The 13,881-nt window shown below is 39.7% G+C and overlaps 5 protein-coding genes across 5 annotated transcripts; all 5 read right to left on the bottom strand.

Moving 5' to 3' along the window:
• Nucleotides 1–497: 497 nt before the first annotated feature.
• LSM04_002121 (GOLD domain) lies at nt 498–1,148 on the bottom strand (the record flags this gene model as incomplete). The annotated part of the gene is made up of 1 exon (XM_067330543.1): nt 498–1,148. One exon carries the CDS (start codon nt 1,146–1,148, stop codon nt 498–500), a length of 651 nt encoding a protein of 216 aa, XP_067194477.1.
• Nucleotides 1,149–1,769: 621 nt separating this feature from the next.
• On the bottom strand, nt 1,770–2,822 carry LSM04_009338 (Serine aminopeptidase; the record flags this gene model as incomplete). Its single annotated transcript, XM_067330542.1, has 1 exon — nt 1,770–2,822. One exon carries the CDS (start codon nt 2,820–2,822, stop codon nt 1,770–1,772), a length of 1,053 nt encoding a protein of 350 aa, XP_067194654.1.
• A 596-nt stretch (nt 2,823–3,418) lies between these two features.
• LSM04_007867 (uncharacterized protein) lies at nt 3,419–5,668 on the bottom strand (the record flags this gene model as incomplete). The annotated part of the gene is made up of 1 exon (XM_067330541.1): nt 3,419–5,668. One exon carries the CDS (start codon nt 5,666–5,668, stop codon nt 3,419–3,421), a length of 2,250 nt encoding a protein of 749 aa, XP_067194620.1.
• A 1,291-nt stretch (nt 5,669–6,959) lies between these two features.
• On the bottom strand, nt 6,960–8,657 carry LSM04_007245 (uncharacterized protein; the record flags this gene model as incomplete). The annotated part of the gene is made up of 1 exon (XM_067330540.1): nt 6,960–8,657. One exon carries the CDS (start codon nt 8,655–8,657, stop codon nt 6,960–6,962), a length of 1,698 nt encoding a protein of 565 aa, XP_067194608.1.
• Nucleotides 8,658–9,910: 1,253 nt separating this feature from the next.
• LSM04_002855 (Adenylyl cyclase class-3/4/guanylyl cyclase) lies at nt 9,911–13,798 on the bottom strand (the record flags this gene model as incomplete). The annotated part of the gene is made up of 1 exon (XM_067330539.1): nt 9,911–13,798. The coding sequence occupies one exon, from the start codon at nt 13,796–13,798 to the stop codon at nt 9,911–9,913; it is 3,888 nt and encodes a 1,295-aa protein (XP_067194498.1).
• Nucleotides 13,799–13,881: the final 83 nt, after the last annotated feature.

Raw genomic sequence — 13,881 nt, 5'->3', positions numbered from 1 at the left:
TTCTATCGTCATTCTCGCAACAAATAAGAGAGAAAAAGAAAAACAGGTAAGATAAGAATATTTACATAAACTATCCGTACATATTAAGATACAAACACAGAGAGAGAGAGAGATTTATACGTAAAAGCTAAATAAAAAAGAAATAAACAAGTATCATGAAATTTTCGTGAATGCCCATCAGACGGAATGTAAAAGTGAAGCTACAAAAAACATCAACAACATACCTTTTTCATCATTCTCTTTCGATCGGTTACATTTCTCACTTTTCTTTCTTTTCATTTTCTTTGATTTCCTTTCCTTCTTTGTGCTTCTTCCTTGTTGAGATAATCCTATTCACATCTCACTCTTCTCACTCTGCGCCCAATTCATTGTCTATATCGATACTAAAACCGTATATTTGCTTTCTTCTGTTTAGATATTTTACTCCTCTATTCGGCTATTTCATATATATATATATATATATATATATATATATATTATTTATTTATTTATTTAATTTACACAAACGACTTTCGCTCTAAGAAGCGTTTGAGAAAGTACAACTGAAAGAGACTCATACCAACAAGTGCAATTACCTGAAACACCGACCACATCAACAATCTCTCATTCGCCTCCTCCACCGTACTTCTGTGTTCCTTCTGCTGTGTGCGGAGTTGCATTTGTAGTTCCTGCAGACTTCGCATTTCCACCGCAATCGCCTCTACATTACGTTCAATTGGATCGAGTTCGGTGACTTTTGCCACAGTGCTGTAATCCACGTGGTAGCGGAAGTGAAAGTCCACAAACCTCACGCTAGAGCGGCCTTTTGCATTATCGAAACAGGCATTCAGTAGTCGTACACCGTCATGGGCGTAGACATCGTAAATACCACCTGCGGCATTATTCCAACGTTTAATTTCCTTTCCATCCTGATCTGTTAATAGAACGTCAATTTCTTCCCCTTCTTTAAAATGACGTCGGAGTTGAAATTGAAACGTTATTGCACTTTGCGGTGGAACGGGTTCCTGCAGGCAAAATACATCGCCGACCTCTAACGCTGTTGATACAGCATTCACCGCCGGCAGGCATAATAATAATAATAATATCAATAGTGATAAGGAGAGAAATACAGATGAAGAAGGGGATAAATGTGTTTGTGGAAATATCATTGGATTTGTGTGTTTGTGCGTGTGTAATGGTAAATGGAGCTATAGGACTATACCCGTCTTTTTTTTTCTTTTTTTTTTGTTTCTTCTCCGCGTGTTTTCTCTTTTCCCCTTTTTTCTTCTTTACTGTTGATTCGCCGTTATATTTGCTATTGTGGGATTATTTCAAAAAGAAAATGAAAGGATCTTTGCTATTCACTTTGTAATACGAAGAGAAAAGAAACACAGAAGTTTATATAGTTATATATATAACATAGTCATATATACACAAGAGACAAAGAAGAACATATGAGTTTCCTTCAGCAAGGAGTTTCAATAGGACTGAACAGCAATAAATAATAATGAAACAGAAGAAACAAACAAAATACATTTTTTAAACTCCATTTCCTCAACGCTTTCATTTTGTAAGTAATAACAAAACAAAAATCAACCCATACAAATAACTATCGTTTATTGAATCTCTCCATGATCGCCCTACAAATACCTCATACCCATTAAAAATGAAAAAAAATACATTTAAAAGATTCATATATTTACATATGAATGGGTTATTTTTTTTTGCATTTTTAACGTTCCCATACTTCTTTTTCTTATATATATATATATATATATATATATATATATTCAAGATGGACAATATTTATTGATAAACTCCATCACATCCTTTAACACCTCCTTCCACTCTACCTCCGTGAGCACTTCATGATATAAACCGGGATATTCAATTAATTGTTTATCCCGCGACACCGCCGCCTCCACAAACCGACGAGATCCATCAATCGAACACAATTTATCATCACTTCCATGTATAATGAGAAACGGAAATGTACTCTTATCCATATTAGACCAAACATCATCCATTGCCCGCAGCATCTCCGCCGCCCATCGTGCTGTTAGTGGTGGACCAAAATAAAATGGATCCTGCCGCGCAAACTCCAAAACTTGTTGATTTCTGCTAATAAAACGGGTATCGAGTTTCTGCACACCGCACTTGGGGACACATCGTGATAGTGTGCGGGCAACCCAGCGCATAAATGGCGTGGCGAGGGATTTATCCGCTTGAAGTGCGGGGCCACTCAGCACAACTGCCGTCCACGGACGTATATTATTATTACTATTATCATTATTACTATTATTATTATTATTATTATTATTATTATTATTATTATTATTACTAGTATTATTATCATTATGAGAATGCGAAGCATTCAAAGAAGCGAAATCGCGCAGGGCAACGTGAACGGCGATGAGACCACCCATAGAGTGTCCAAGCAGAAAACACGGAAGTGTCATGTACGCCGGATACTTTGCCAAAATGTGTTTCTTAAACCGTTGAAAGTCCTCCACAAAGTCGTAGAAGTTCTGCACGTATAATCGTTTCCCCTCGCTTCCACCGGCGCCTTGATTGTCCATGCAGAACACATGCAGGCCGGCGTCGGCGAACTTTGTGGCGACCCCGTCATATCGTGCGGTGTGTTCGCCGAGGCCGCTGATGATAAACACAACGCCGCGGGTCTTTTCTACACTTCGTGGGGGAGTCCACTCTGCAAAGTGCAGCCATAATCCCTGTTTGTTCTGAAAGTACTTTGGAAAGAGTTCGGGATCGGGTGGAGTGCGGCTGGGCTTTGCATACGGCAGATCGTGGGAGCCACTGAAGTAGGAACAACAGGATCCCATTATTAGTGATTATAGTTATATAGTTATATAGTTATATCACTACAGAGAGGAAGTGAGAAAGAGGGAAAGAGAGAGTTCAGGAGGGAATGTGTGTATGGTTATTTATAATGATTTAGATGAATAATCCCTGTAGTGTGTTAGATAAATGTAATGTGAGAATCGGATGTTTTATTATTATTATTATTATTATTATTATTATTATTATTATTATTATTATTATTATTATTATTATTATTATTATTATTATTATTATTATTATTGGTGTAGTACTTCCTACAACTAAATTATAATAATAAAAGTAAGGAATAAAAAAGGAGGAAAATAACAGCACATAAACAATAACTAATGAAGAAAAACAAAAGGAGTGAAACATAAAAAGAAAACAAAGAAGGTATAGTTATAACAAAAAAAATATATAGCATACACGAACAGCACTATAGTGAGCATGCTATAAACCCCATAAAAAACAAAAGATAATACAAGTGCTGAATAAGCAAATAAATAAAGAGACTCATACAAAATATAGCCATTTATACTTTATATATATATATATATATATATATATATATATATATATATATATATAGTTATTCAAATTAATCTTCTTTACAAGATGCAGTGGAAGAATGAATAAGAGCTTCCAATTGTTTTGAGAGTTGCACAACACGTGCACGTAATACCTGACGATCCAACTCTCTCTGCTTTAATACGAGAAGACGTTGTTTCAATTGCATCTCCGTTTGCTCTATAGCAGATAATGAAACCACAGTACTATTACTATTACCACTATTACTATTACCAGTCGCTATAGCTGTTTCTTTCTGTACTATACACAGTCGGAGCTTCTCAGTTAATATCCGCATTTCCTCCCGTTCAGAAGGTGCCGCTGCTAACATGGCACGATACGACAAGAGAAGATTTCTCCCCTCTACAATAGAAATAGACGAAAGCGAATGTAAAGACTCTGCAGATGTATTTAACAAAGCCGTAGTAGTGTTTGGAACTGTTATGTAGTGAAGTGGTGTATCGTGATAATATGTACTGGCGAGTGTAGAAGGGTCTATGGTTTGTTTCTCTATCGGAGGAGATGGATCCATTTCTATACTTCTGTGTTGTTTTTCATTTTTATCTTCTTTTTCTTCCTTTTCTTCTTTTTGTGTTTTTATTGTTTTGATTGTGTGTGGTTGTAGTGTACGTCCTGTTAGTGGAATAGCGGGAGATCGACTGCGCAGACGCTGTTTTAATGCAGCTGCGGGATCCTCCACACTGTTGTTATTCCTAATATGATTATTCCATAATGGTATAACCCCATTCCCAGACATCTCAACAGCCATCGTACAATTATTATTATTATTATTATTATTATTATTATTATTATTATTATTATTATTAGGAATACCATTTCCAGTAGATCTATGTATATCTTCTATTTCTTTATCTTCTTGTAAATAGTGATCTTCTGTATAAGTACGATCCCCTACACCCTGCCAGTGTTGAAAAAGTACACTATTAATAAGACGTGTAACAGCCACATCTCGCAATAACTCCACTCGTCGATCACGAATTGTATTTCGTAGTTTTTTGTACGTTTGCCGCCCACACAATCGTCGTTTCCAGTTATTTAAACACACTCGTCCTTGTTGCGATAATACAGATGTGTTGTAAAAGAGATCCGCTATTGATATACGCCGAGCACACTCTAATCGCCAATGTGTACGTTGTGTCCATTGTTGTAACAGAGATAATTTATATCGTTGTTTTCGCGTATCCATTAGTGTTTTACAGGCGACTTCACAGTTGTGAAACTTACACCATTTATGAAAGTATATACCAGAGAGCATATGATTTGTACGTTGACTGTGAATCGTACTAGCGGTTCGCATTATCCAATATTGATAACATCTCAACATAATCGTATGCCGACGTGTACGTTGAATAGATTGTACAATATGGGCATAACGACGTAAACGAGCGGCACGTTTTTCTGCGGTGTGTCTAAGCCACTGTATCCAATAATAGTGTATTGTCAATTCCGCAAAGAGTGAATATTCTACAACTACTGTACTATTATTAGTATTATTACCATTACTATGTTTAGATAGAGATAATAATGCTGATGATGATAATAATAATGTTTGTTGAGCTGGCTTAAGTAATAGTAGTAATAACATCCATGGTGAGAGATTAGTTATATTCATCCATGCATTTGGTGTATGTGTAATAAGTGCGACTAAACGGAGTTGTTGAGACTTTGCGTAAAGTGTACGCCGACGCCATTGCATCCATTTAAATTGTAAACATTGCCGTTGTGTTTTTTCCCATAATCTCTCTTCTCGTAATATACATATAGCCCGCCAAGACCATCGTTTATAATACAATTGTCGTATATGTTTATTTCTATCTTCTATCATAGATGCCAAATGGGCACGTTGTGTGAATTGAGTAGAAATCCAATTTCGCCAAGCAGCAAATACACGGCGGTGTAAATTATTATAATAATGAGATGTGGCACGATTTGTTAGTTTTATTTGATAACAACGACGATGATAACGCCATTGCCAGGCACGAAAGAATCGAAATAACTGCCGTTGTGCATACCACGCTTCTGCGAGATTTCGCTCTTGTTGTTGTTTTGTTAATACTACAGTAAGACGATGACGCCAGTGTTGTAGTGTACGCTGCAGTAATGAACTGCGGTGTGTGACGTGTGCTATTATCATTAATGCGATGGAAGTCTCATTATCTGTTTCCTTCTCTACTGTAAGTGTGTGGAGGAGTGAGGACCACTTGCTGTGTATATCCATTGAGTCTGTTGTTTGAAGTGTAGCACTAATATCCAGATCCATTTATTTACCACTCTCTACTATATATATATATATATATATATATATTTGTGAAATAAAAGGGAAATGATTCACTTCACGCTGCTACTAATAATAGTAATAGTAGTATTAATTTGAATATGAATATTCGTGGTGATAGCCGCTAGGAAGTGTGCGGATGATGATATTTCCTTTATTTTTGCTGCTAACGTGAAAAAAGAGAATAGTAGAGAAATATAGAAGATATAGTATTATCATATTGCAGATGGTATTCATAAGAGAGTCAGAAAAATAAAAGATATATATATATAATAAAGAAAAAGAAAGATATAAAAGAGTGTAGAAGATCGAAAAGAAAATCAAATAATGAAAGAGAAAATAAAAATATAGTTCACAACTCTAAAAACAAAAACATATCGAACAAAAACATCAATAAGAAATTGAGTAAACATATATACACACAGAGACATTATGCATGAAAGCAAAAAAAGAAAAAAAGAAGAAAGGAAGTAAAAATAAACACACTAAAGAAGACGTACTGAAAAAAAAAACTAAATTTGGTCAATAATAAATAATTCTCAATAATGGTAATGAAAAAGGTAAAGGTGTAGTGCATATTTACCTTATATATATATATATATATATATATATATATATATATATATATATATTGATAAGGTAATAAGCAAGCGCACAGAGAGAACGAAGAGAGAGATGGGGGACACAAAAAAAACGAAAGAAAATAGATAGAGAGTAATTGAGAGAATGATTCTTTATACATAGATCAGAAGCAGAGTCTCTCTAACATGTAGACTTAACTAACCTCACTCCGTTAGCAATTAGGTACATTCTATTGAATCCAATCTTATTTTTTCTTTTTTATTTCTTGATTCTCCTTGATTTTCTTTCTTTTCTTTCCTTTTTTTCTGTGTGTGTGTTTGTTTGTGTCTTATATATTTCTAAAAGGGTCATCAGAAAAGAAAAAATATATTTTTATATTGCTTTTCATTTTAATATTTGTTTTCATTGTCTCCCCACCCCCACTCTAACAGAAAAAAGAAAAATTTCAAATAATAATAATAATAATAATAATAATAATAATAATAATAATAATAATAATAATAATAATAATAATAATAATAATAATAATAATAATAATAATAATAATAATAATAATAATAATAATAATAATAATAAACACCATCGGCACAAAAAATCATCATCCTTATTCTCGCTAATTGTTTACTTTCTATCTTTGTTTTTATCATTATTCCTCTCATTTTCCTTTTCATTTCTTTCTTTCTTCTTCCTACAACTATGCATTTGAACTTTTACCACTGCGCTGACTCTTTGACGAGCCAGAACGCTTTAAGATAGAACTTGGAGTTCTCATACTATTCCCATTATTATTATTATTATTATTATTATTATTATTATTATTATTATTATTAATATTATTGACATTAGATGATTTACGTGAGAGGGTCTGCGGTGACATAATGGCACTTCCGACAAGGCCCGTATCTCGCAGGGACATTGTACGGCGTACATCATCAGAAGCGGGTGTTACACGACCAACCCCCACCTTCTCTGTATGAATTGGTAATGGTTTATTATCTTTAGTACCATTGTTATTACGTTTGATAGTATTATTATTATTATCTTTATTATCCTTATTATTATTATTATTATTATTATTATTATTATTATTATTATTATTATTATTATTATTATTATTATTATTATTATTATTATTATTATTATTATTATTATTATTATGGATGATGTATTCATGTGGTACTTCTGCGGTCTGTGCTAGAGGCCGGTTGGGCATATACTCTGAACCCACCACATCACTCTTGTAGAACCCCGGCTTTTCCTGTCTTTGCACAAAACCCTCCGTATTATTTAAATTCATTACTTCTCCCCTTTCATCCTCCCTTTCTCTTCTTTCTTTTTCTTTTCCTCTTATTTCTCTCTCTGTTATTTCATGCATCTGTGGAGTCGGCACCACTCGCGGTTCCACAATAGCAGTTGGTAGTCCATTCGCCCGTCGCCATCGATTCTCCGCCTCTCTGCTATTATCCAAATCCCGGTTATTATAATCACTCACCACCTCGTAATTATTAATATTATTATTATTATTATTATTATTATTACGAGGTATTGGTATACCGCAGTTATCCTCATATTGTCGCTCCATATCATCCACATCCCCATACGCAGTCTCTAAATCATTATCATGTTCATTCCTATTTTCCCGCATTAATTTATACGAATCCGTCAATGTAACCGCATGACGTGAACAACACACTTGTGCCGCAGGAGCTGGTGGTGGTGGTGGTGGGAAATTTAATTTCATTCGTGCCCGGCGAACAGAGACAAGTGAAATAAAAATAGGAATTGAAAGTAAAGCCGCAAAAATAAGGGAAACACCAATGCCAATTGCATACTGACACCCCAATGTACACACCACATTATGTGTGCCCAATAGAGCCTGCACCACGGTAATATTTTCCCGCAGACGACCACCATTCTTCCAATAAATATCATGTATTATAGATGTATTGGCATTCCGTACACGATTATTAATATCGGCGTTTGATAATTCCGTATCTTTTCCAAATCGAATAACGGTATAAATTACTGAAAGTCCGTTGGGGAGAAAATGACACTCCCGCAGACTCATAGCGGTTACACCGGGAGGTGATGCAAGTTCCATACGTAATACCTCTGAAACAGCTGCGGCTGCGGGATTTATAAGTGTAGAAACAGAGAAGTTTGTCACTCCATCCTTTACGTTATTATTACGATCAGCATTCTTGAGGAAATTGTTATACACAAATGGCCAGTCAGAGCCGGTAAACAAAACATGAAAGACTTCTTCCAATGGCATATCATCTACAGGAACATCGAAAGCCACAGCAGAAAGCGTGTTGGAATAGAGCAGAAATACTGTCAACAAAACAGTACATGGGTGAAGAGAAATAAAATGTGATGCATTAAATCGCATGAAAAAGAAGCAGATCATTTTCATATTCTCCTTGAGATCGCGCAGTTTTAAAGTACAATAATCAAACAGGAATTAATAAATGATAAAAACAAAACAAACAGCGGTCCCTAAGATTCCTTTTATAAATGTATTCGTCACTTTTTCAAAAGAAGAAAGCTATATAAAATAAACAAAAAAAAACAAAAGAGAAAAAAAATCAAACAACAAAAACACAAAACAAAAAAAGCCACAAAAAAACGTTCTAAACATACAATTGTTACCACCAAAAAAAAGTAGTCCAAAAAAAAGGCTATATTTATTAAGATATATATATATATATATATATATATATATTACCACTATGACATACGCTAGCGTCATAACATGCACAAATACCACAAACCAAAATAACAACCAAAACAAAAGAACACAAAAACCTCAACGTATCCAACAATTAACTGTCGAAGATATACACACATAAAAAATGAAAATCCTTTAATTACCACTCCAAGAAAAAAGAACTAGAAGGCCAAAACTGCTACTTCCGCCCCATCTGCTGGGGTGTCAGATGTTAGTGCACTTCGAACACCTTTCTTTGGATCCTAGAAGTGTGAAGTAAACAAAGAAACAAAGAGAAAAACAAAACAGCAACAAAAGGGGGAAAAATACACAGCGACATCAAAGAACGAGTAAAAGTGAATTAATCGTTGACAGTAGTAGGAGTCTCCGAAACCCAGGCGCCCCCCAACACGCTCACACAAACCATCTCGCCACAAAGGAACACCACACACTGGCAACACCAGATCCACACATCCATGCACAGCCTCGGATGAAATCATCAGCAACAGTGCATCCCACACAGTGGCAAAAACAAGCAAAACAAAAGCAAACCATCAAGAAAAAAGGTTTACCATAAGGGAAGTCAGAAAAGACCACACAGCAATGTATCTTAAAGATTTATTAAAACGAGCAGTAGTGTCGGCACAGATTTGATCGTATGCCCAGTGGGACGGCAAGTATACCGCAAAGCAAAGGTATCCCGACTCATTTCACATGGAAATCAGCACTGCCACAACAGCCCACCAACCACAGTACACATTCCGTGCAGCAGAGCCAGCAGAAGCACACAAACACAATACCACGCACACCCCGTCACTGCCAAGAAGGCAACATGGGCGGCAAGAACAAAAAGTGCTGCAGACACACAGGCCCACTCAAAAACACACAACGAACACAAAGTATCGTATTAGACGTGCAAGTAAAGCAGCGAGGCATTACATCGAAAGAACCTCCGCTTCATCATCACTGTTAGGCATACGGACCAGCTGCAGCGAGGTCGGCTCCTGCAATTGTGACTCCGACGACACACTCGACACATGCGCACCTCGTCCAGCGGAAGATGATGCAGGCACTATCACAGATTGGTGGGCTATTGTACACTCCAACTGCTCAGTGGGCATTGACGGTGATGCAAATGAACGATCAGATGATTGTGACGAAGGGAGATTGGAGGAAAAGGTCGGCGGAACACCTGGATGGGCTGCCATGGACGAACAATAAAAAGGTTGAACGGCATTGTCAGTGTTATCCGAATGCAAAGCTCCAACAAAAGATGTCACACTCGCCTGACAACCAAAAAGACGATTCAGTCGCACCGCAAGACGTCTGACCATTTGGTGGCAGTGCTCCTCATACGGCATATCGCCTCTTGCACCGACACGCAACTGCCAGCGTGCACAGAGCGACTGCAGCACACCAGCACGCTGCCGTGGATTGTACGCGCTAAAGAGACTCAAGATAAAAGAGACTGTCGTATCATATGCAGCACTATTGCACTCATAGGAGGAGTCAGTTGTATCAAATGTATCTTCAACATCTTCCAAGCCCTCCTCCCTGCCAAGCCGCAGTGCAGCGAAGGTGCGGCCGGGCACTGCGTCCAGCTGGTACATCTCCACAGGCTTCGGCACGCCACGCAGCGCCACAGGGCCCAGCGCAGTCACGTCCACCTGCTCACGCTCAGCCGTGCTCAGCGCCATGTACGCCGCCCGCGTCAGCAGCACCTGCCCGCCGTTCGCAACGCTCTCCGTGCGCGCAGCCGTGTTGGATGTGCTGCCGTAGTAGTCGTACCCCTTCGTCACCTCGTCGTGCCGGATGTCCGCAAGCCCGGTGTGCACCGCAGCACGCACACGCAGGCCGTTCCAGTACTGCCGGTACACAGCAGCGTCGAGGCGTGCAGTCGGCGGCACGTACTCGTCGTCCTCCGCAGCCTTCCCCTCCTCGAACTCGTGGTAAGCGTCATCAATGGCACCCGTCCCCCAGTCATGATGCAGGAACGACTGCTGCAGCTCACGCACAAGCTGCACAGCCGCAAACACACTCCTGCTCGCAATCATGAACGAGTCGCCAATCGTCTTCACCTCGTAGCAGCGGTACTTCGCAATCAGCGCGCGGATCAGGCGGTGGTGCGTCGCCACAGCGTCGGGCATGATCTCCGGACACGCAGCCCACAGCGCCGTGCTGCTCTCAATGTCAGTGAACACAAGCGTCACGGGGTCCGTCGGCTCCTTCGGTGCATTCGCATTGTCACGCGCACTGCGTCGTCTGAGTAGCAGAAACAAAATCAAACCAACAAGCAGTAAAACACCAGCAACGCATCCAACAATGACACCAATCAGCTGCTGCAGTGTGAGACCACCTTTTGGGGGTTCCACATACTCCATCGATGGGGTTACAGGAGGAAACAGCTCCGACACAGTGGGGTTCAGTGCACGCGACATCGACCACACAGATATACGTGTTGCTCCGTAATTCACAATACACTTGGCAGCATCAACAATACCTTGCGCAGCACACTCACTCCCATCAGTAAATGATCCATATAACATGTCTTCTGCCGAAATAGCAATATTCTGATAGAAAAATCCACTCAGAGTGTCGGCATTCACAGTATCCATCCGTGAAAGAACAGTCTGTAGAAGTCGTACATTGGCAAAGGCCCTCAGCGACAGCGGCGTCCTATCTGTCTCATCCGTTACAGCAGCGTGGTACTTCCGCACAGTCTCGGACTCCGTCTTCACATCGGCCCAGTGCGGCAGGCTCGTCGCAAACACAAGGCGGTCGGCACTTCCACTCCCATCGAACGCAGCAGTGAACTCAGCGTACCGCAGTGACAGCTCGGAGAACAGGACAAACACACGCACACCGCTGTGCTTCGTCAGGTGCCCCGCAATCAAAGCGGCATCGCCATCCGCAAGGCCCACCACGAACACAGCGCCACTCGACGGCAGACGGCCCGCCAGCGAGTCGCCACCAGCCAGCAGCGCCGCCGACCGCAGTGACCCGCCAAACGTCACCAGCGACCGCCGCAGCACATCCTCAACCGCAGCCGCCTCATCGCAGCGGATCACAGCGGCCGCAGTGGCACCAGTCGTGTTCCCGAGGTAAAAGGCAAGCACGAGCAGCTCCTGCTCCACCGTGGGCGACAGGTGGATCACGTGCCTCCTGAACTTGTTCAGCCGTGGCTGAAGGAATAGTGGGTCAATAAACGTCACATTCGGGACATCCAACATCGCCTCCGTGACGATGCCAGCAACTGCGTGAGTGTTCTTGTCTTCAATCTCTTTTAACAGCACCAGCCGACCATCAGTTGGATTTGAGTTGAGACGGTGAATAGTAACATGGTGCGAATCCAAAGAATTGGAACTTCTTTTAATTGCGTTTAACAAACCCAGCTTCAGTTCTTCAAAATTACGTGATGTGTGGGGACTATCATTCCAATCTATTGTTACTGCAATGAGTGGTGCTGCTATCCTGAAGTTAAGGGAATAGCATTCGGTAAATGGAATTCTCAGCGTCCCTTCCTCTATTACTTCTGCCTGAAACCCATCAGTAAAGCGCTTCATGTACACAGTACGTCCACCTTGGTTGCAGTAGCACATGGCTCCCTGAGATTCAAAAATATCTGTACACTCACCACCATAGTCACCGATGATTATATCGTCAATGACATAACGACGTTGGTTGAACAGTGAGGTAGCAAATGATGTCTTATCCTTAATCCACTCTGGGTTGCTTATAGCCTGCAGAAGTACCTTACCAGCAATCCACCCGGTAACCATCAGCTCATCGTTTTCTTCACTATTCAGTAGGGGTTTACTCCTGAGTAAACCGTTTTTTTCTCTGTAAACCTTCATTTCTTTTTGAAATCGTTCAATAGCCTTGAAGCGAGTGTCCGATGGCAATGGATTGGTGCCAGTAGTGACTATTTGCCTTGGTTGGCATTTGTTTTTTTGATGAAGTTTCTCCGCTTTCTTGCACCCATCAATCAGAGTGTTCTGTAAAACACCAGGCCCAAGAAGATATGACTTATTAATGCGATAATCGCCACGTACCTTAATAAGAAACTGAGTTGTTGTCAGTGATGGCCTGCCAAAGACTATTATTACCTGAGGACGTGTTTTAGCAAAACCTTCAAATGCAGTATCAAATTCGTCTTGAGATTTGGAATAGTCCTTTTCAAAAGGCAAAGTAAACACTCCACTTAGGCTATAGCCCAGTTCAGATAAGCGCGTGGTAGTCTCAGCATATTCAAGCTCCCCAAAACCACTTTTTTTCAGGTACATGAAGCCCAATCGCCGCATTCGGAGATGGCCTACAGCATAATTAATTAGAGCAAGCAGTTCAGTAGCCCAATCACTTCGCGTAAAGTAGACTTGTTTGTCCCAATAACGTTCCGAACTGGATCCACTAAAGGGTGCAATGGTCACTAAGTTTTTGCTGTGCAGTGCGGGTCTTGCACTAGCGAGCTCGATTCCTTTCAAAGGGCCTATAAGAACGAATATGTCGCCATAACGCACCAATGATTTCTCAATGACATCACTTAAGTTAGATGACCAATCTTCTTTCGCAATAGTGAGAACTTTAAGCTTTAAAAAATTTCCAACAGTATAATCCTGCGACAAGAGAGCAGCTTCAAAACCAGAATTTATGGCTGTAATGTGAGAATGTTCACGACCTCCTGTAGAATAGAACAAATTCAATATCTTTATTTCTTTTAAATTACCATCAGCTGCTACACATAAAGCAAGCAACAAGAGAACAAAAAACATTTCCACAGCCAGGCAATAGTCACCTCTCAGACCATTCAAAAAGAAACATCGCATCTCCAGCAAATTCTATAGCCTTCAAAAAAAAAAAGTAAAAAAATAAAAGTAAAAACAAAGAATACACAAGTCCAAGGAAAGAA

This window comes from Trypanosoma melophagium (genome assembly GCF_022059095.1).
Source record: "Trypanosoma melophagium isolate St. Kilda chromosome Unknown ctg11segment0, whole genome shotgun sequence".
NCBI classification, from domain to species: domain Eukaryota; phylum Euglenozoa; class Kinetoplastea; order Trypanosomatida; family Trypanosomatidae; genus Trypanosoma; species Trypanosoma melophagium.
This window is presented reverse-complemented; position numbering and strand designations above follow the sequence as displayed.